Source organism: Juglans regia, chromosome 12 (assembly GCF_001411555.2).
Source record: "Juglans regia cultivar Chandler chromosome 12, Walnut 2.0, whole genome shotgun sequence".
In the NCBI taxonomy this organism is placed as follows: Eukaryota; Viridiplantae; Streptophyta; class Magnoliopsida; order Fagales; family Juglandaceae; genus Juglans; species Juglans regia.
The window spans coordinates 12,027,822-12,049,838 of NC_049912.1; the positions used below are offsets into that span (position 1 = coordinate 12,027,822).

Genomic DNA, 22,017 nt, shown 5'->3' on the forward strand with positions numbered 1-22,017 from the left:
CCTAGGAGGGATAACGATTTAGGAAATATAAAGATTAAAATCCCATCTTTTCAAGGTAAAAATGATCCTGAAGTTTATTTGGAGTGGGAAACTAAAATGGAGATGGTCTTTGATTGTCACAACTACTCAGAGATAAAGAAGGTTAAGTTGGCTGCAATTGAATTTACCGATTATGCCATTGTGTGGTGGGATCAATTACTGATTAATAGGAGGAGGAATAGAGAGCCACCCGTGGACACTTGGGAGGAAATGAAAATGCTTATGAGGAAGCGTTTTGTACCCAGCCACTATTATAGGGGATTGTATCAAAAATTAGAGAGGTTAATTCAAGGATCTAAAAGTGTGGATGAGTATTACAAAGAGATGGAGGTAGCTATGATCCGGGCAAATGTAGAAGAGGACCGGGAAGCCACCATGGCTAGGTTTTTGCACGGTTTAAATCGTGAGATTGCGGATATAGTCGAGATGCAGCACTATGTTGAGTTGACAGATATGGTGCATCAAGCCATAAAGGTGGAGGAACAATTCAAACGAAAGGGATTGGCTAGGAGGGGACTGCCTATGGCTACAACCAGCTCGTGGAAGACAACTCCAAAAAGGGATGAGCAGCAACAAAATAAGCCAAAATTTGAATCCTCTAAGAATGCCAACTTAAAGACCGCCACTACTTCAGGTACAATCGAGACTTCAAGTTCTAAGACACGTGATATTAAATGTTTTAAATGTCAGGGGCGCGGACATATAGCCAGCCAGTGTGTAAACAAGAGGGTGATGGTGATAAATGCCCAAGGAGAGCTTGAGTCAGAAAATGAGGAAGAAGTAGATAATGATGATATGCCATCTATGGAGGATGCTGACGATGAGCAAAATGCTGTGGTTGGAGATTTATTGGTTGCAAGGCGAGTTCTCAATGTGCAGGTTAAGGAGGAAGAAAGTAACCAAAGGGAGAACTTGTTTCATACTCGGTGCTTTGTAAATAACAAAGTTTGCAGTGTCATTATCGATGGTGGGAGTTGCACAAATGTAGCCAGCACTTATTTGGTGGAGAAATTGGCTTTAACTACCTTGAAACATCCTCAACCTTACCGGCTTCAGTGGTTGAATGAATGTGGGGAAATCAAGGTGACAAGACAAGTGTTGGTGGCATTATCCATTGGCAAATATGAGGATGAGGTGCTTTGTGATGTGGTTCCTATGCACGCATGCCATTTACTGTTGGGAAGACCATGGCAGTATGATCTGAGGGTTACGCATGATGGATTCACAAATAAGTATTCCTTCACTCTTAATAGGCAACCTATTACTCTTGTGCCATTAACTCCAAAACAGGTCAGGGAGGACCAATTAAAGTTACAAAGTTCGAATGAAAAAAAAAAAGGAAAAGGAAAGGAAGGCCGAAACTGAAAAAAAAGACTTAAAAAAAAAAGGAGAGAAAAACATTGATCAGAGTGAAAAAGAAAGAGAGAGGATTTCGGCTATAGTGAGAGCAAGAGAGGAAAAATTCAATTACATTGCAAAAAAAAGGGAGATCAAGAGAGCATTATTTTCACACCAGCCCCTTATTGTACTCATGTACAAGGAGGCTCTTTTATGTACTAATGATCTCGTCGGTGCTTTGCCGAGCAATATTGTTTCTCTCTTGCAGGAGTTTGAAGATGTCCTTCCTGAAGAGGTACCATATGGTTTACCTCCAATCCGAGGGATTGAACATCAAATTGATTTCATACCTGGTGCATCAATTCCAAACCGACCTGCTTATAGGAGTAATCCCGAGGAGACCAAGGAACTTCAGAGGCAAGTAAGTGAATTATTGGAGAAGGGGTTTGTGCGTGAAAGTATGAGTCCTTGTGCGGTTCCGGTGCTGTTAGTTCCCAAGAAGGATGGAACATGGAGGATGTGTGTTGACTGCCGAGCCATCAACAACATAACGGTAAAGTATCGTCATCCCATTCCTAGACTAGATGATATGTTGGATGAATTGTATGGTTCTTGTGTCTTTACAAAAATTGATCTTAAGAGTGGATATCATCAGATTAGGATGAAAGAAGGTGATGAATGGAAAACTGCTTTTAAGACTAAATATGGTTTGTATGAGTGGTTAGTGATGCCTTTCGGTTTAACTAATGCTCCGAGCACATTTATGCGTTTGATGAACCATGTTTTGCGAGCATTTATTGGCAGATTTGTAGTTGTGTATTTTGATGATATCCTGATCTATAGCAAAAATTTGGAAGAACATGTAATGCATTTGAAATCTGTTTTGGAAATTCTAAGGAAAGAAAGGTTGTTTGCTAACCTCAAAAAGTGCACCTTTTGCACGGATAAGCTTGTGTTTCTTGGTTTTGTTGTTAGTAAGAGAGGAATTGAGGTGGATGAGGAAAAGGTGAAGGCAATCCAAGAGTGGTCAACGCCTACAACAGTCAGCCAAGTGAGGAGTTTCCACGGCTTAGCTAGCTTCTATAGACGGTTTGTGCGTGATTTTAGTAGCTTAGCCGCCCCTCTTACTGAAGTCATCAAGAAAAATGTGCCGTTTAAGTGGGGAAAAGAACAAGAAAAGGCATTTAGTCTGATCAAAGAAAAGTTAACTGCACATTTGCTTGTTTTACCTAACTTTGCTAAAACTTTTGAAATTGAGTGTGATGCTTCAGGCATAGGAATTGGAGCTGTTTTGATGCAAGAAGGCCGTCCAATTGCTTATTTCAGTGAAAAGTTGAGTGGGGCAGCCCTAAATTACCCTACTTATGATAAGGAGATGTATGCCTTGGTGAGGGCTTTGGAAAATTGGCAACACTATCTATGGCCAAAGGAGTTTGTGATTCACACAGATCATGAGTCTTTGAAGCATTTGAAAGGACAGCAAAGGTTGAACAAACGCCATGCCAAGTGGGTGGAATTCATTGAAACATTTCCGTATGTGATCAGATATAAGCAAGGTAAGGAAAATGTGGTGGCTGATGCATTGTCCCGAAGGTATGCCTTACTTTCCATTTTAGATACAAAAATGCTTGGCTTTGAATACATTAAGGAATTGTATGCTCAAGATTCTGATTTTGGTGATGTGTTCAATGCATGTGAAAAAATGGCGTTTGGTAAGTTTTATAGGTATGATGGATTTTTGTTTCGGGAAAATAAACTGTGTTTGCCAATATGTTCTTTGCGCGAATTGCTTGTGAGAGAAGCTCATGGTGGTGGTTTGATGGGTCATTTTGGTGTAGCTAAGACTTTAGGAATTTTGCATGAACATTTTTTTGGCCTCATATGAAACGTGATGTGGAAAGAATTTGTGAGAAGTGTATCACGTGTAAACAGGCTAAGTCTAAGTTGAAACCCCATGGTTTGTACACCCCTTTGCCAATACCTAGTGAACCTTGGACTGATATTTCTATGGATTTTGTTTTAGGTTTACCTAGGACTAAGAGGGGGAGAGATTCAGTTTTTGTGGTGGTAGATAGATTTTCCAAGATGGCACACTTCATTGCATGCCATAAAACTGATGATGCATCACATATAGCTGATTTGTTCTTCAAAGAAATTGTTAGGTTACATGGTATGCCTAAGACCATTGTTTCTGATAGGGATGCAAAGTTTTTGAGTTACTTTTGGAAGACTTTGTGGGGAAAGCTGGGAACTAAGTTGTTGTTTTCTACTACTTGTCATCCACAAACGGATGGCCAAACTGAAGTAGTAAATAGAACTTTGTCGTCTTTGTTGCGTGCTATCATTAAAAAGAACTTGAAAGCATGGGAAGATTGTTTGCCACATGTTGAATTTGCTTACAATAGAAGTATACATTCTGCAACTAAGTTTTCACCATTTGAAATTGTTTATGGCTTTAACCCATTGTCACCTTTGGATTTAACTTCTTTACCTTTGAGTGAACGTGTGAACTTAGATGGCAAAAAGAAGGCAGAATTTGTAAAGATGATTCATGAAAAGGCACGGCTGAACATTGAAAGGAGGACTAAACAATATGTCCATCAAGCCAACAAGGGACGTAAGAAGGTAGTGTTTCAACCAGGAGATTGGGTTTGGTTGCACTTAAGGAAGGACCGTTTTCCAGAGAAGCGGCGTTCAAAACTCCTACCTCGGGGTGACGGGCCATTTCAAGTAGTAGAACGCATCAATGATAATGCCTACAAGCTTGACTTACCAGGTGAGTATGGTGTCAGTGCAAGCTTTAATGTTGCTGATTTGTCTCCTTTTGATGTAGGTGATGATTTGAGGACAAATCCTTCTCAAGAGGGGGAGAATGATGCAAACCAAGAAGTTGGACATGCTAATCATACAAGTGGGAATGGAGCTGAATTTGTACAAGACCCTTTGTCATTTCCTAGTGGCCCAATTACAAGACTTAGAGCCAAACGTTTCAAGGAAGCACTAAATGGGCTAATCCAAGAGAATTGGGCTGATTCTAAAAAGACCAAGATGGGCTCAAACAATATTCAAGACTTAATCCATGTCATCAAGGCAATTGAAGAGGCTAATTAGCACATAGAAATATGATGAATGGTCTGACCATTAAAGGACGTGAATTTGTTAAGTTTCAAGAATATTAAATAGGTGAATGAACTTGGTCTTGCCTGGGTACGTGAAATACATTGAATTTAGTCATTTAGTCATTTCTGGCTGCCTCTAGAAGTCCAAGAGGCCTAAATTTCGTGGGACTTGTTATGTTAATATTTGTGTTGCTTTTAAAGCTGTAGTTATGACTTTTCCTATTCTTGGAGGGTTGTTCCAAGTATATAAAGGGGTTATTTCGAGTTTTAATATCAGATTGGAAATTTCAGAAACTTATTTGTTTTTGTGAGGTCTTGTGTTCCTCTTGGTTCTTCAAAGAACTCCTTGAACTTATCAAGTTAATCTTGTGGCGTTCAAGCTCCAAACTTATCACCTTGATTCTGATTTCTGGGTGTGGCGTTTTCAATCCTTCGTAGTCTTGGTTCTCATCTAGTTGGGTGACTGGTCAAGGCTCAACAAATCTTGTCAATACGATCTTGGGGTTCCAAGCCATCATTGTTATCGGGTTTCATCACAATTGTTGGTGAAGTTCATATCAGTTACGCCTTATGTGTTAGGGTTAGTAGTTTTTTGAACTTGGACTTCACTTGTGGCCACAAGTTAGGAATCCATTTCCATTAGGATGGAACCATTGGGTGCACTACCAATGGATCCGATTCTACATTGCAATATGCCATTCTCCTCTTGATACCATCATTCATTACTTTATGGTTGTTATGTAGTTTCATACATTAAAACATTCTTTGTATTTCCTTTCCTTTCCTTTTCATTTCATTTATCAGTCCATTTCATTTTATAAAACATCATTTCATAGCATAAGCATAAAGATCATCATTTAAACATCATTTTGAAGCATCATTTAAATATCGTTTCTTGGCATCATTTAAATATTGTTTCATTTCCTCATTTAAACATTATTTTATAACCTCAATCATAAACATCATCATTTTCATTTCATGGAACATAAAAACAATAATACTACATATAACATATATTTTACATACATACAACTATTCTTGAGGTGCATAAAATGGGATTGCCAACGAAGGTCGTTACATATGTATACTTTAAAACATTAATACCTCAGTATACCTTTATAAAATATGATTTCATTTCTAAGTAAACATTTCATGTTCATTTTATTTCATTTAGAAAACTCTAGAAGAGTATAAGTATAATACTTGCTTGGACTCCATGCCATTATCATTTCATGTAGTTCATTCATGTGCATGTCAGATTGCAATCTATATGCATACATAACTTAATGTCAATTTCCTTTGCAAGTGCATATGCAACTTAAACTTAGAAATGCATAAAACTATCATTGACTTAAACCTCGTTTGGGGAGTGAGATGAGATGAAAATTTTATAAATAATAGTAAGATAGCTTGTGAATAGTAGTGAAACTGTTTGAGTTTAGTATTTTTTAGATTTTGGGAAAGAAGAGAGAAAAAGTTGAATAAAAAATATTATAAAGTTAAAATATTGTTAGAGTATAATTTTATAATATTATTTTTGTTTAGAGATTTGAAAAAGTTGAATTGTTTTCTATTTTTTGTTTGACAGTTTAAAAAAATTGTAATGATTAGTTTGAAAAAGTTGTAATGATTAATTTGAAAATGTTTGTATTTGAATTATCTTTAGGAAAAAGATGTGATGAGATGAGATGATAATTTTGGGATGAGATCTATTTCCAAACAAGCCCGACTTCCTTTACTTAGGTCCATTCAATTATTCAATCCATCCTTCCTACATTCTTTTATCACCATTTTCTAAATTCTCGAAACCGTGATTTGTGACCCACTTGAGGTCACATTCCCAACACATAGCATTCAACATCATGTTCTTATCCATTAAAGTGAATCTTCACTTTAAATGTTAAGTCACACTATCACCTTCATCATTCTCTCTCTACATTCATTTCCATTTTATAACTTTAACTAAGTCGTATAACCCATTCTTAACTAATACATACATCCTTTTCTCCATTCATGGGTATTCACCTTGCTTTAGGACATGCCTTTTGCGTTTGGCGAGACCCTTACAATGGTAGAGACTGAGTGACTAACGGGACAATGTGTGCATGTTCTTGCAGCTTGCCTTAAGTTTAATCCTGCAGCCCTTCCTCAGTCTTCTACATGGCACTAAATCATATGTTTGAGATAAGATGATATGACCTGCAAGTTCGTAATTTTTCTTTTGCAGGCTTACTCCAAATAGGACATCTCTGGTGAAGTATGAGCCTCTATGTATGACACTTGTCACCATTTGAGCACCTCCGCGTTATCTCGTATAACTCGCCTATCTACATCGAGGTTGTCTTTGCCCGGTGCTCGCTCTTGCACGGTCAACACATCATTACTTGGTGTTGGACGAACCATCTTTCATTGTGCCATCCCGCATCTACCAAACTCTCTACAACGTGCTACTTGCCTTACTTCTTGACTGGCTGCACGTTGCCAGTTCGACTTCCTCCTTGTCGCCAGTATTTCGCCCATGGGAGGAGTAATTCTCAAATTATATATTTGGTGATATAAATTCTTAATTCTCTAGTCTCCCCATGGAAAACATGGGTTTTCTCTCTATTTCTCTTACCTTTTTGCCCTTTATTTTTTATTTTTTCTTATTAAATGAACCTTCAAGTGTAACACTAAAAAATTACTATTAAGATGAGACAATGTTTTTTTTTTTTTTATGTGAAATGCAAATTATTTTCCAAAATGAACTGTATTACTGACGAAATAGTACTATTCTCGCAGAACAGAGGAAATATAACAACATTATTATAAGAGTACCGACCAAAGATTAAACCCGGATTAGAGGATAACAACATAGGTGAATCCTGATTATCCCCAAAAAAAAAAAAAAAAACAAAACATAGTTGGATCGTGGTCCTTCGTGGATGGGTAGATTTGTGGGATCGTTAATGGGCAATATCGTAAATTCAGATACCAAATAGTCCTATCTGATATGTATCCTCCCATGTTGTTCCCCAGTCTCAGGAAACTTAAAATATTTTTAAAATAATCTAATTTTATAATTTTTTCTCAAAATAAATAAATAAATCCCTAAATTGAAAACCCAATCACCCCCTGTTCATTCAATATCATCTCGTTTTTTGGTATAAATAGAAATTAAAATTAAAAATTAAATAAAATATATATTTTTAATATTATTTTTATTTTAAAATTTTAAAAAATTAAATTATTTATTTTATTTTATATATAAATTTAAAAAAATTATAATAATTAAATAAAATAAAATAAAATAAAATGAATTAAAAAATTTTATAAAAATAAACAAGACCTTAAACTCCATTTGAATAGTAGAATATTCTTGTTACTATTTATTATTTTATAATTATTTTTTATATATTTTTAATTATTATTTTTTATTATTTAATAATTTTTTATTATTTTTTCCCTATTATTCGATCACCTCAAACGTTATACTCTCTCCCCTTCTCTCTCTTCCACGCGGACTTTTCCTTCCCTTCGATTCACCCCCCTTTCCATTCATCCCTCTGCTTCTTCAAACCGTGCGCACGTGCTCAATTCCCTACTCAATTCGCTCTCTCTGGCCGACTTCCTTCGATTCCTCTCTCCTACGTTTATCGAATCGGCGACCAGTCTGCGATCGTCGCGATTTTAACTCTGGAAGCTCACTGAACGATTCCTCGCCTTCGATCGCCGCTGCTTCCCCTCTCGTACGCTTGTCCCCAAAGGTTCGTATTAGGGTTTATCTATGCTCGTCGATGCGATTCATTTCGATTCAGTCCTCACCTAGGGTTTACTTACTAAAATTAGGAGAAAAATAAATTAATCAAATTCAGTCAATTTCTCAGTTACCAATTTGCCCCTGATTGTACTCTAGAACTACGATTGCGTCTATTGGTCTCTTCCTCATTTATTTCCATCCAATTGTTTTTTTTTTCTTTATCACAAATTCATGCCATTTCCGTTAGTTGATAATTTGGGATTTGATTATTATGATTATTATTATTTGGTTAGTTTATGTGGTGTTTGACTGTGGTGGAACGAGCAGGAGATTTTAAGGTGGGGATTTGACTGAGTTATGCGGTGCTCGCTAGTTGGAGGTAAATGAGATGAATGTGCAGGCTCATATGTCGGGGGCGGGGCAGGTGCCCAATCAGGCAGGGCTGCCCCAGCAGAATGGGAGTGCGCTCGCTCAGCAAATGCATAATCTGGGCAGCGGCGGCGGGGGGCTGCGTGCTCTGTTTACTGGAGAGACCGAGATGAACAGGGCACGTGCATACATGCAAGACAAGATGTAAGACAGTCCACTTTTGTTGTTCTTTCTGTTCTGTTCTTCTTCCTTCTTCTTCTTCTGTAGTTTTTTTCCCGGTGCGCCTGTGAACTGTGTTTATGTTACTACATAACTTAAGAGGTATTCTGTTTGTTAAAACTCAGTATAATGCATTTTGAGTGCTATTCAATGCAAATTGAGAAGTATAACTATTAGTTTTTTGTACATTTTGTTGGTAGTCAAAATGTTTTGGGAGTCTGGGAATGACCTGTTGCATTTCGGGCTCTAGGTGATGGAAAACTGTTATGCATTTTAAGTATATTTTTAATAGCTATAATGTGTACTTAGAAGAGTGAAGATATGATGGCATCTTCTTGGGTATTTATATGCAGTAATTTCTATTATGGAATTTGAACTTTGAGAATTATATAATTCTAGAGATTTAATTTTTAATTTTTTTTTTCGATTGTAAAGTTATATATGCACCAAATGGGGTCATGACCACACGCTCCACCCCATTCTGGCAGGGGTTGGTGCCACTTGAGCTAAAACCTCATCTACTTCATTAGAAAATAAATTAATATCAATGGAAGAAAAGTGTTTTGCAGTGGAAGAAAACTGCAAATAGATTTTTTTCCCCAATTTGCAAGACATATCTGCATTTTACTTTCTGTGCTGATAAGATGGATTACTTACAAAAAAAATATCTGATATATGTATATATGCCATGATTTTCTACTTTTGGTTGTAAACCCTAGTTAGGTACTTCTCATGTATATATCCTGTGTACTTGGGCCATGCCTTCCTTTTTTATGAATAAAACTTCTTGATCACCCATCCAGAAAAAAATGTATATATGTCATCTGTTATAGGAGGAGCATGCAAATATATGTCTAGACTTGTGTGGTTGAATGGATGAAATTTGCTGGTGTGATTTACTAGCCTTTAGAGCAGGTGCAATCACCTTATATAATGTAGTCACCTTTATATTCTCGATGGTCTGTGGTTTGTTAAGCCTTTCTTCAGTTTTTTTAATTATTATTATATTTTATGTGGGGGAATGGGGCTCGATCATTTGTAAGATTCTTTGGGCTGCTATTGAACCATTGTTTAGATATTATAATCTAATATGCTCTTGGCATGCTTGTAATATAGTTGTTTTTTTACCATCATCTGAGAACATGCTTTTGATATGTGTGCGTTTGTTGATTATTGAATGATGAGAACATTCTATTATCTTGTTTTCAGCTTCAATATCTTATCCCAGCGGCAGCCACATCTAAATGAACAGGCAAGGAAGTTCAAGGATATCGCGAAACGTCTAGAGGAGGGTTTATTGAGATCAGCTCATACAAAGGTATTATTTTTTTAATTTTTATGTGTTTGTTGGAGATATCTGTCTTACGTGACAGTATATTATTAATCGTTTAACATTTCTAATATTCTCATAGGAGGATTACATGAACCTTGACACATTGGAGAGTCGTTTGCATAATTTGATTAAACGCCCACATTTGAGTAATCAGAATCAACAATATCCGCAGCTTGTTAATTCTTCCTCTACCATTGGTACAATGATACCGACACCTGGCATGTCACACAGTGCGAACTCAACCATGGCTGTTGCATCTTCTGTTGATACTTCCATGATTTCTTCTAGTGGATGTAATAGCATAATGCCTACAACTGTCAACACTGGAAGCCTGTTACCAACTGGTACCGGTGGCATGCGCGCCAGTTCATTTAACAGAGCTGATGGTAAGTGTTATTAAGTCTCTTGTTAAGGCTATTGGTTTTGCTTCTTTGTATCAGTAACACAGTCTATTCTTGCAGGTCCATTGCCTAATGGATATCAACAATCTCCTGCCAGTTTTTCCCTCAGTTCTAGTGGGAATATGTTGCCATTGGGTGCCCAAACAATTACAAGCCAAATGATTCCTACTCCTGGATTTAGTAATAGTAATAGTAACAGTAATAACTGCAACAATAACAACAACAACAACAACAATAATCTATCTTACATGAACTTGGAAGCTTCTAATGGTGGTGGGTTTTCCACTGTCGAGTCAACAACTGTTTCTCAACCACTGCAGCAAAAGCAGCATCTTGTTGGTCAAAATAGCCGTATATTGCACAACCTTGGTAGTCAAATTGGCAGTGGTGGAATTAGGCCTAGCTTGCAGAAGAAGGCTTTTGGGTTTCCAAATGGGGCTTTAAATGGTGGTTTAGGGTTGACTGGGAATAATTCACAACTTATGAATGAACGCGGTACCTCTGAAAGCTATCTTACTGCTACACCTTATGCTAATTCACCGAAACCTTTGCAGCAGCACTTTGACCAGCATCAGCGGCCATTAATGCAGGGTAATCTCTTTCTCTCTATCTTACCGATAAAAAAAAAATCTCTTTCTCTCTATCTCTGGCTTCTTTTATAGGTGTTATATCATGCATCATGTGGGAAGATTGATATTTATTTTGGCACAAATAAGCATTCTCACAACGAAGACTTCAATGATCAGGTGATGGATTTGGAATGAGCAATTCTGATTCTTTTGGTTCTGGACACTTCTACGGTGCTGCAACATCTGTCGGATCAATGATGAACACTCAGAACTTTAATTCAGTTAGCCTGTCGACGATGTCCAAAACCAACTCTCCTTTGATAAGTAATCAGTCAAATTTGCAAGTGGCGAACCAGGCTGCCTTTACAAAGCCTCATTTAGTTGATCAATCTGAAAAGATGAATTTCCAAGCTCCAATAACTTCTAGAGACAATCTACTACATTCTCATCAACAGCAGCAATTACAGCATCAATTTGTTCAACAGCAACGCCAACAGAAGCAACAAAGTCAGCAGCACCAGCATGTGTTGAACAATGATTTTGGCCAGTCTCAGCCGCGTTCCGATCTTTGTAGCCAAGTGAAGTGTGAGCCTGGAGTGGAGCAACACAATGAGGTTCTGCACTCACAAGTTTCTGAACAGTTCCAATTGTCTAACATGCAGAACCAATTCCAGCAGAGTTCTGCTGAAGACCCATCCAGGGGTGCTCAACATCTCTCTCTTCCATCTGGCCAGCATGATAACTGCTCATCACTGTCTCAAAATTGTCAAAAAATGCAACAATCGCTGCATCCAAGCCATTTGATTACAGATTCTCAAAGCGATTTTAGCTGCCTTTCTGTTGGAGCACAATCGGAATCAGCACTGCCGGGTCAATGGAAACTGCAATCACAAGACAGGAACCACATACCAAGGATCTTGCCACTTGAGCACCATGTCCAAGAGGATTTCCGTCAGAGAATATCCATGCAAGATGAAGCTCAATGTAACAATTTATCATCAGAAGGATCCATTATTGGTCAAACTGCTGCTGATAGAAGCACTGCTGTGCCTCCTAAATTAAGTGGTGTTGCAAGTAGATCTGGTACTCTAAACCTTGAACGGTACAGAAATCAACAGAGGTGGCTTTTGTTTTTGCAACATGCTCGTGTATGCCCATACGCCAAAGGAAAATGTCCAGCACATCACTGCATAAGTGCTCAGGAACTGTTGTCACACATTGGTAAATGCAGTCTGGCATCATGCCCAAATCCTCGCTGCCGTCGTACCAAGGGCTTGCTTGAACATCATAAGACATGCAGGAACGCAGGTTGCCCTGTTTGTGTTCCTGTAAAAAACTATAAGCGTGTACAAATTTCGGCAAGATTGAAACCACATTCTCGAGCAGAGTCTGGTTCTTGTATGCCGTCTTCGATTAGTGCATCCTGTAAATCCTATGACACTGCTGACAGCTCGGCTAGATTGATATCAAAGACTCCCTCAGTTGTCGAAACTTCAGAAGATCTACAACCTTCTCTAAAACGCATGAAAATTGTGCAGTCATCCCAATCTGTTGTTCCTGAGAGTGAAAGTTCAGCATATGGTCAACTCCATGGTTTGCAGAATGTTCACCTTCAAGATAATAAACACCATGACATTTGTATGCCTATTAAATCAGAGTTTCCAGAAGTGAAGAAGGAAGTTGCTGAAAGTTCTGGACGGGAAAGTCTTACTCAGATGAAGGAAGATGTGAGTGACAACTGCAACCGAGGGACTGATGGTGGACCTATTGCATATGCTGAATCTTCTGCTTTGTCTAAGCAAGAAAATATTAAACTTGAGAAAGAGATTGATCCAGCTAAGCAAGAAAATTTGGCACAGCCTCCCGAGCTTGTGCCTGGTACCAAGTCTGGGAAGCCAAAAATAAAGGGTGTGTCATTGACTGAACTTTTCACTCCAGAGCAGGTTAAGGAGCACATTATAGGTCTCAGGCAGTGGGTTGGCCAGGTAAGTTAATGATTTTTCTATGCATGCATTGGATTCCGTTCTTTTTTTGTTTTGAAAATGAGTAAATTATTATTTTTTGATAAGTTATCAGACAAGGTTAAGAGATCCCTAACCATTTCAATCGGCTGTAGAGAAGAACGGAAGCGCAAATGAGTAAATTATTGGAGGGCACTTATCAAAAAGTAAATTATTAGAAGATATTTACCATACGTTCTTTTAAGGCACAGTTGTAACCATTTGGATTTCTTTTCTTTCTTCCTTTGTTGTTTGTTTTTTAAACTGAGGTTTGCTAGAGTATTATCATCTAATTCGGTGGCTTTTTCTAACTCTGTTACCTCAACTATTTTTGATGTCGTAATTTATCATGATGCTAACATGTCTGGTTGTCTTCAAATAATTTCGCATTATACCCTGTTTTTGGTAGAAAGGGTTGGTGTTGCTCTCATTCACATAGGAATTTTTGGATTGGAACCCATATTGATAAGTGCAAATAGTAATAAACTTCTCTTGAATAACCTCTTGAGCATGACCTGTTAGAACCCACCATTAGGCAGGAAAAAGTGTTATTACTTTTCCGTAGTTCCTATTAATTCTATACAATTGGAGTCTGTATCATGTATATCCTCCCCTTACTTTCACATATGTTTGTTCCTTTGTTGGATTTCTGATCTTTTGTGTGGACACGAGATGTGATGCGATCCTCTTCTGCCCTCTTAACTTGAAAATTTCTCACATTCGTATATATTTTTTCTGTACTTGAGAGTACAGGAGTACAAGTATCCTTCATTTTTCTTTCCCCACCTTAAGTTGAATTTTTTAACATGCATGCATCTTTTCCATACCTGTATCTAAGGACAAATACCCTGCCATTTCGTTCCCACCTTAAGTTGACAAATTTTCACATGCGTATCTTTTAACGTGCTTTGTATCAGAGGAAAAACTTTCATACGTAATTGTTTCTTTTATTTTTGTTTTGCAAACTTACATTTCAAAATGTTTCCTTTTTCTAGTCCATTACAGCTTTTGTTTTGCGTATCTTCATCCTTTCTGTTATTATTATTTTTTTTTATATAGAAAATGTCCAAAAATCCTTGTTGCTATGCACTGGGTATAATTAATCCCCCTGTTCACAAAAAAAGCATAATCTTCATCCTCTATTATTAACTTTTTGATTATTAACACTTTTGTTTGTTGAAAATCACTGTACAAGAAGCCAGGATGAGGATCCTCGTACTCATGCTTATTTAAAATATTGTAGAACTATGTTTTGCTGGAGAGATGGATAGTAAGTGGAATGAGGTGGGGGGGGGGGGGGGGGGGGGGGGGGGGGGGGGGGGGGGGGGGGGGGGGGGTGAGATGTGGAAGGGGAGGGTGAGATGTAATGAGGCTGCCTCTGCCTCATGTTGTTTGGTAAAAGGGAATGAAAGAGGAAGAAGATGAATACGCATTTTATCTTGTTCCTGATTAAATGGTTTAAAATGCATGTGAAACTGATGTTTTTCAGCATATCCTTTAGAGGACAGTTCTCGCTCTTGCAATCTACCCGCCTAGTTGAGTTCTGTGGGCTGAATGGACTTTGCCTCCCCTGCCTCCGACCAATTCCTCCCCACCAAATTTCTTTTAATCTTCCCACCCCTGTCCATGCTGCAAGCATGGTGACTACTATGTCTTGCTTCTATGTGATGCAGTGAGTGCATTTATGTTTCTAGACAATAATCGAAAGTCAGTTATGGAAATTTCTATGTCAATGTTAACTGCTGTAGATACAGTAGATTAGTGGTCCAATTTCTTGTTGAGGCATATGATTTCTAAGGGTCTATTGCTGTTGGAATCATACTCGTTTCTCTTTTCCTCTCTCAGAATATTGTATGAAATAACCCCAAGGGTAGCACAATGGTTTTGGGGCAAGCAATATAAACCAGATGTCCTAGGTTTGAAACTCCGCATTCGCACCTTGGGGCTATTGGACGAGGGGAATTTCCCCTTGAATTATTTGAGATGCACTTGTGGGAAACTCCTTGAGGGCTTGTGTACACCCAGAACTGGGGACTCTTGTCTGTGCCAATAAAAAAAAAAAGAATATTGTATGAAAACAATTGTTATCTGTATAGTCAAGTGAATTAGATGTTATAAACCCAAAAATAGATGATAACTCATTATTCTCCTATTTATAGAGTAAAGCAAAGGCAGAAAAGAATCAAGCAATGGAGCATTCAATGAGTGAGAACTCTTGTCAGCTGTGTGCTGTAGAGAAGCTTACTTTTGAACCACCACCTACGTATTGCACTCCTTGTGGTGCTCGCATCAAGCGAAATGCAATGTATTATACCATGGGTGCTGGCGATACACGGCATTATTTCTGTATTCCATGCTACAATGAAGCTCGCGGAGACACCATAGTTGCCGATGGTACTGCCATTCCAAAGGCAAGGCTAGAAAAGAAGAAAAATGATGAAGAGACTGAAGAATGGGTATGTTCTTTTTGGTTAAGTTTGTTTTGCATTTTATCGCCAACTGTTTGTATTAAACCGTTAATTATCTTGTGCAGTGGGTTCAATGTGATAAGTGTGAAGCTTGGCAACATCAAATTTGTGCTTTATTTAATGGTCGAAGAAATGACGGTGGACAAGCTGAATACACTTGCCCGAATTGCTATATACAACAGGTTGAAAGAGGTGAACGCATGCCCTTACCACAGAATGCTGTTCTTGGGGCCAAAGATTTGCCAAGAACAATTCTTAGTGACCACATAGAGCAGCGGTTATTTAGGAGACTGAAGCAAGAAAGACAGGAGAGGGCAAGGCTCCAAGGGAAAAGTTATGATGAGGTGATTGCATATATGATGCTTTCGTATAAAGTTTTTTAGGTAATATGATTAAATTAAAGAATATGCAGTTCATCATGAGATGAATGGCAGTTTCTTTGCCGAAGAATGTCAATGGAAAGCTTCTAACCGATATTCACCACCTTAGATTGTATTAGCTTACGCTTATTGATCGCTGATCCCAACTATTACATCTTTTTTGAATTTTTATTAAAAAAAAAAAAGGCCATGGTTTTAGTTCATTGACACTATTAAATTATATCATATCATATTTGTTATTAAATTATTTCCAAACATTGATATTGCTAGGTTTCTGGAGCGGAAGCGCTTGTAATCAGAGTTGTTTCATCTGTTGACAAAAAGTTGGAAGTGAAACAGCGATTTCTTGAAATTTTTCAAGAAGAGAATTATCCGACCGAGTTCCCCTATAAATCCAAGGTCTGGAGAATCTACCTGAGTTTCGTACATTCTCTAACAAAGACGAGCTTTATTCGTTGCTAGTAACATTAGATAACTGCAGTAGCTTACGCGTTAAGCCGCTCTTTTTTTTTTGGTTCCAGGTGATTTTGCTTTTTCAGAAGATTGAAGGTGTAGAAGTTTGCTTATTTGGCATGTATGTTCAAGAATTTGGGTCTGAATGTCAATTCCCAAATCAGCGCCGTGTTTATCTCTCGTACCTAGACTCTGTGAAGTATTTCAGGCCTGAGATTAAAGCGGTTTCTGGAGAGGCTCTTCGGACATTTGTTTACCATGAGATTCTGGTAGGTTCCAGACTTGCATTTTTTTATTTTTTTTATTTTTTTATCTTGATTGCACTTTCTCTAGTATACTTGTCTGTGATTTGATTAGTATGAAATCTTCAACTGGAGCTATTGATCTTCATCTCTTGCTTGTCCTTTCAGATTGGATACCTTGAATACTGCAAGATACGAGGTTTTACAAGCTGCTATATATGGGCCTGTCCTCCATTGAAGGGTGAAGATTATATTTTATATTGTCATCCAGAAATTCAAAAAACGCCTAAATCCGATAAGCTCCGGGAATGGTGAGCCTTGTGACTTTCATAAAGAATTTTGTGAATTATCTCAACAGCAGCTAGTATCCTATACTCATTTTGTTCTTTAATCCTTGTTTGGAATTTTCTGTGTCAGGTATCTAGCGATGTTAAGAAAAGCTGGCAAGGAAAACATTGTGGTTGATCTCACTAATTTATACGACCATTTCTTTGTATCTACTGGTGAATGTAAGGCTAAGGTTACTGCAGCTAGATTGCCATATTTTGATGGTGATTACTGGCCTGGTGCGGCAGAGGACCTTATTTATCAGATGCGTCAAGAAGAAGATGGTAAAAAACAGAATAAGAAAGGAACAACTAAGAAGACCATAACAAAGAGGGCTCTAAAAGCATCTGGTCAGTCTGATCTTTCTGGTAACGCATCAAAGGATCTGCTACTCATGCATAAAGTAATTTTTCTTCTTCTTATCTTCCAGCTTACTGTTTTCCTTGCTATGGGATTGTCGGAGTTGAGATAAATCAAATTCACTGATTATTTTTCAAAAAGAAAAAGAAATCTGTTTATGTCAAATTCTCCTGTAGTTTTACGGCATAAAAAATGCTGGTGCTTGTTCTTATGAGACTTTTTTCCCCTCCCCAGCTAGGTGAAACGATTTCCCCAATGAAGGAGGATTTTATCATGGTTCATTTGCAGCATGCGTGTGCACACTGTTGTATCCTAATGGTATCTGGAAACCGTTGGGTTTGCAACCAGTGCAAAAGTTTTCAGCTTTGTGAAAAGTAAGAATTCTGCAATCGTTACCTGCTGTATTGCTACAGATGGTTGAATAAAATATATGCTACAGTTGTATATTCATAAGCATTCTCTCACATGTTAAGCTGTAGTTTGGTCCAGTAGGAGCAGTTTTATGAATACCAACATTTACAGATATGCCCATAGTGCAAGATACTGATACCACTATCACAAACTATTTAACATTTGGGATAAATTCGTTCACTTAAAATTTTCATTTATACTGTAACTGGTGCTAGAGCACAAATAGTTGATTTTAGCTGCGGAAGTTAATTAAGTGAATGAATATGGTTACCTGCTCACAAATGTTATATCCTTTTTTCTTTCTTCTCTAAGGTTTCTCCCTTGCATATCATAATTTTGAAGAAATTATATATATTTTGGGACGGTTCATTTTTTAATGTTATATTTGCAAGGATTTCCTTTCAGGTTATGGTTTCTTTTTTTTCTTTGTTTATCATGTATGTTTCCTTGTAGTCTTATAGGAAGTGAACTATTTATTTTATAAGTTTGAACCTGAAAATGCATATTTTCCCTTTTCTTGTATCTTGGTTCCTCAGTGTCTTCTAGCTCTTAACTTCTAAACTGGTATTGCCCATTTCCAGTGTTGCTTTTCTTGTACTATATTATATGTTGCTTATAGTTCTTTGTGGTGGAAAATAAGAATTCAACGGTCTGGTTTATTCCATTTGCTTTGTGGTTAATGATGAAAAGCTTATTAATTATTTTGGAAAAAGCTGTTTAGTTAATTTAACATTGGACTTTGAATTCCAAGATGAAAATACTGGCTACTTCTGAAATCTCTGAAGTTCTCTGATTTCTCTAACAATGCAAGTTCATAATTAGAATTTTTGTAATCATTGCTTTTCCATTATCTTATTTACTTGTTCTTTGTGTTTTTTTTTTTTTTTCTTTGTGGTGGAGAGGGCAGTTCCACTTTGGTTGAGTTGTTAAAAGTATAATGTTGATTTGCTGAATATCTCTTGGAAGGTACTTTAGAACTTCAAGAGACGGATTTTCTATTGATTTTTTCATCTATCCTTGCAGGTGTTATGAGGTAGAACAGAAACGTGAAGAAAGAGAGAGACATCCAATCAACCAGAGGGAAAAGCATGCCCTCTATCCGGTAAGTTCCTTGACCAGAAACTACATGAAAGTGAGTGGTTTTTATCAACTTCTTTTTGAAGGGCAACTTTGTCAAATCTTCAGGTTGAAATTACTGATGTACCTGTTGATACAAAGGATAAAGATGAGATTCTTGAGAGTGAATTCTTCGACACCAGACAGGCATTTCTGAGTCTTTGTCAAGGAAATCATTATCAGTATGATACCCTGCGACGGGCTAAACATTCCTCGATGATGGTCCTTTACCATCTTCATAATCCAACCGCCCCAGCCTTTGTGATAACATGCAATATATGTCATCTTGACATTGAAACTGGTCAGGGTTGGCGATGTGAAGTCTGCCCTGATTATGATATATGCAATTCTTGTTATCAAAAGGATGGGGGTATTGATCATCCTCATAAGTTGACAAACCATCCATCCATGGCTGATCGCGATGCTCAGAATAAAGAAGCCAGGCAGCTACGAGTTTTACAGGTGCTGCTTATATTTTCTCACTTGTCTTGCATGTAATCAAGGATTTTTTGTAAAATAAAATATTCGAGTACTTGCTTTCGTCAATCTTACAACTTAATTGTCCTTTACTGCATTTTTTTATTATTATCTTTTATACCTAGGTAACTTTTATTGTCCATCACTGCATTTTTTTCCTGCATCACACTAACACGAGTGCCTCTCAAGTACCCAACTAAACTAATGTTTCGTTTGGTTGGGAAAGCCCTGCAACCATGTCCCCCATAATGGTTAGAAATATGATTAGTGCTTAGGTGTAATTAATATCAAGAAATGAAGACAAAGTGTGTTAAGAGTAGGAGGGAGAGAATGTGCAGTATCCATTCACATCAGATACCAATATATAAGTTGCATCAATGATATTTTGCTGGCTTGGTAACAGATATCGGTTTTTGTTTTAGCCATTGTCTCACAATATTTTGTTCTGTATTATTCAAATCTGTACGTGGGTAAGATTTATTGCTAACAATTGCTACTAGCATGTGTAGTTCTTAGTTCTTAGTCCCGATTTATTTATTTGACCTGGTAAAGTATGGTGATGGGGAAAGGGGGAGTTATTTCTTGCAATTGCTACTTGTAACTTCTGCATGTTTTGTATGCAATTTTTACTCTCTTTTTTTTTTTTTTTTGCATGGCCTGTCACGCCATTCAGATGTATCAGTTATTGCTGTCCCCCAGTTTTTGTTCTTGTCCATAAATTTGCATTAGTTCTTTAATGTGCCACTTCTATAGATTTTAACGGATCGAGTTTTTATGATTTTCTTATATCTTTTTCTATTCCTAATTATTTATTTCTTTTGTATGTCCTGTGTAGTTGGTTTAAGCTTCATGCCTTCTTCGATAAAATTTTCACTTATTTATAAAAAGCCTTCTTTATCACCTTGTGCATATATTTGAGGAAAGACTTTTATGACCATGTATTATGGAGATCATTACATTTTTTTTAACTATATATATGAAAATTGGGTCTGAAATCATTGCTTGTTTCACATTGCAGCTTAGGAAGATGCTTGATCTTCTCGTGCATGCATCACAATGTCGTTCTGCACTGTGCCAGTACCCAAATTGTCGCAAGGTTAAAGGGCTTTTCCGCCATGGGATACAATGCAAAACCCGTGCATCTGGAGGTTGTGTTCTCTGTAAGAAAATGTGGTATCTCCTCCAACTTCATGCTCGAGCTTGCAAAGAATCTGAATGCCACGTGCCACGTTGCAGGTTTATGGATCAGCCTTTTTCCAATCATCATTGGCTTGCCAACTTCTTTTTCCATTCCTTTATATACGGTATGTTTGGTGATTGTTATAATATTTGTTTTCTTAAATTTGTTCAGAGATCTTAAAGAACATTTGAGGAGGCTTCAGCAGCAGTCTGATTCACGGCGAAGAGCTGCTGTGATGGAGATGATGAGACAGAGAGCTGCAGAGGTTGCGAGCAATGCTGGATGATCTGTTGTACATACTATATATATAGTTTTGAAAGAAAGCCCCCAGTGGTAGAGGGAGGGAGTCCACAGTTTTGTGCTGCTCAGTAAGGTACTGCCGGGAACTCGGCAATGATAGAAGAAGCGGCGGGTTTAGACGATTGGAAGGGGTTAAGCATAGAGTAAAACAGCAGATTGGTTCATATTCACGAGACAGTATTCTTTTCGTTTACACCTCGACCACTCAAAAATCTTCTGAAGCAAGTGAACTTCATTGATTAGAGCTACCCCTCTTCAACAAACACTAACAGTTCATCTTGGAGTATTAGTGTACTGATGCGTGTCTCACTCTGCCTCGATTTGGCGATTCTTTGATTTTATGATGTTCTTGTCTTCTATAAGGACGTCATCCTTGGGGTGGCGATTGTACTATAATTGTTCTAATATTTCTGGAAAATATTTTCTTACTAAAGCATGTCAGGGGGAAGTCAGTTCCAATCCCTCTTTTTGGTTTTAGTTGTACTGTTTTCCCAAGATTTTGTTATTATATTACCTTTTTTTAGAAGAATGTCGTAAAAAAAAATGGATGAAAATTGAGTAATGCTAAATACAATGAAATGTGCAAGCTCTGTAAACTTTTCACTTTTGTTGCAGCTTTAGCCCATACTTCATAATTATCTATAGTAGACGTCGATACCAGTATTTAATTTTGTATTAAGGAGATTTGCTCTCATTGAGCACATCATGTTCTCATAAATTGTAATATATACGCCTGAAACAATTTTGAAATCTAATTTTTTGCTATCATTTATTATTATTGATAATTTTATTTTATATATCTAAAAGACATTTCAATTATTTTTAAATAAATGATATTTATAGTCATAGGATGTGCAAGTGCTATATACTTATTTTAAAAGAAGTGAATAAATATAAAACTGAAAAAAAAAATTTTAATTTTTAATAGTGGATCTCACTCTTTCAAAGAGAATGTGCGACGGCGTTCGTACAATCATGACTGCATATTTTTTTTTTTAATAAAAGAAAGACCCAATAGATTTCTGTTCAACCTCAAAAAAGGCATTTACTAAAAGGTATTTAGCTCTTTTTTAAGCTATATCATCCACTTTCGAACATTTCGTTATTATTTTAATGATGAAAACTCGGGTTTTTAGGGCAGAGAGAGAACAAGACTTGTGCCAAATTAACACAGCCA

At 37.3% G+C, this 22,017-nt stretch overlaps 1 protein-coding gene across 2 annotated transcripts; it reads left to right on the forward strand.

Annotated features, from left to right (window-relative positions):
• The first annotated feature begins 7,979 nt into the window (after window positions 1-7,979).
• LOC109021274 (histone acetyltransferase HAC1-like) lies at window positions 7,980-21,361 on the forward strand. Of its 2 annotated transcripts, XM_019003881.2 has the most exons (18): window positions 7,980-8,242; window positions 8,563-8,808; window positions 10,033-10,141; window positions 10,236-10,542; window positions 10,618-11,148; window positions 11,304-13,111; window positions 13,243-13,293; window positions 15,286-15,582; window positions 15,660-15,938; window positions 16,245-16,373; window positions 16,496-16,696; window positions 16,838-16,980; window positions 17,087-17,399; window positions 17,591-17,730; window positions 18,791-18,869; window positions 18,953-19,345; window positions 20,379-20,596; window positions 20,712-21,361. In XM_019003881.2, the coding sequence occupies exons 2-18, from the start codon at window positions 8,624-8,626 to the stop codon at window positions 20,824-20,826; spliced, it is 5,298 nt and encodes a 1,765-aa protein (XP_018859426.1). In that variant the 5' UTR covers window positions 7,980-8,242; window positions 8,563-8,623; the 3' UTR covers window positions 20,827-21,361. The 2 variants fall into 2 exon arrangements, with proteins under 2 accessions (XP_018859426.1, XP_018859433.1); XM_019003888.2 differs by lacking the exon at window positions 13,243-13,293.
• Window positions 21,362-22,017: the final 656 nt, after the last annotated feature.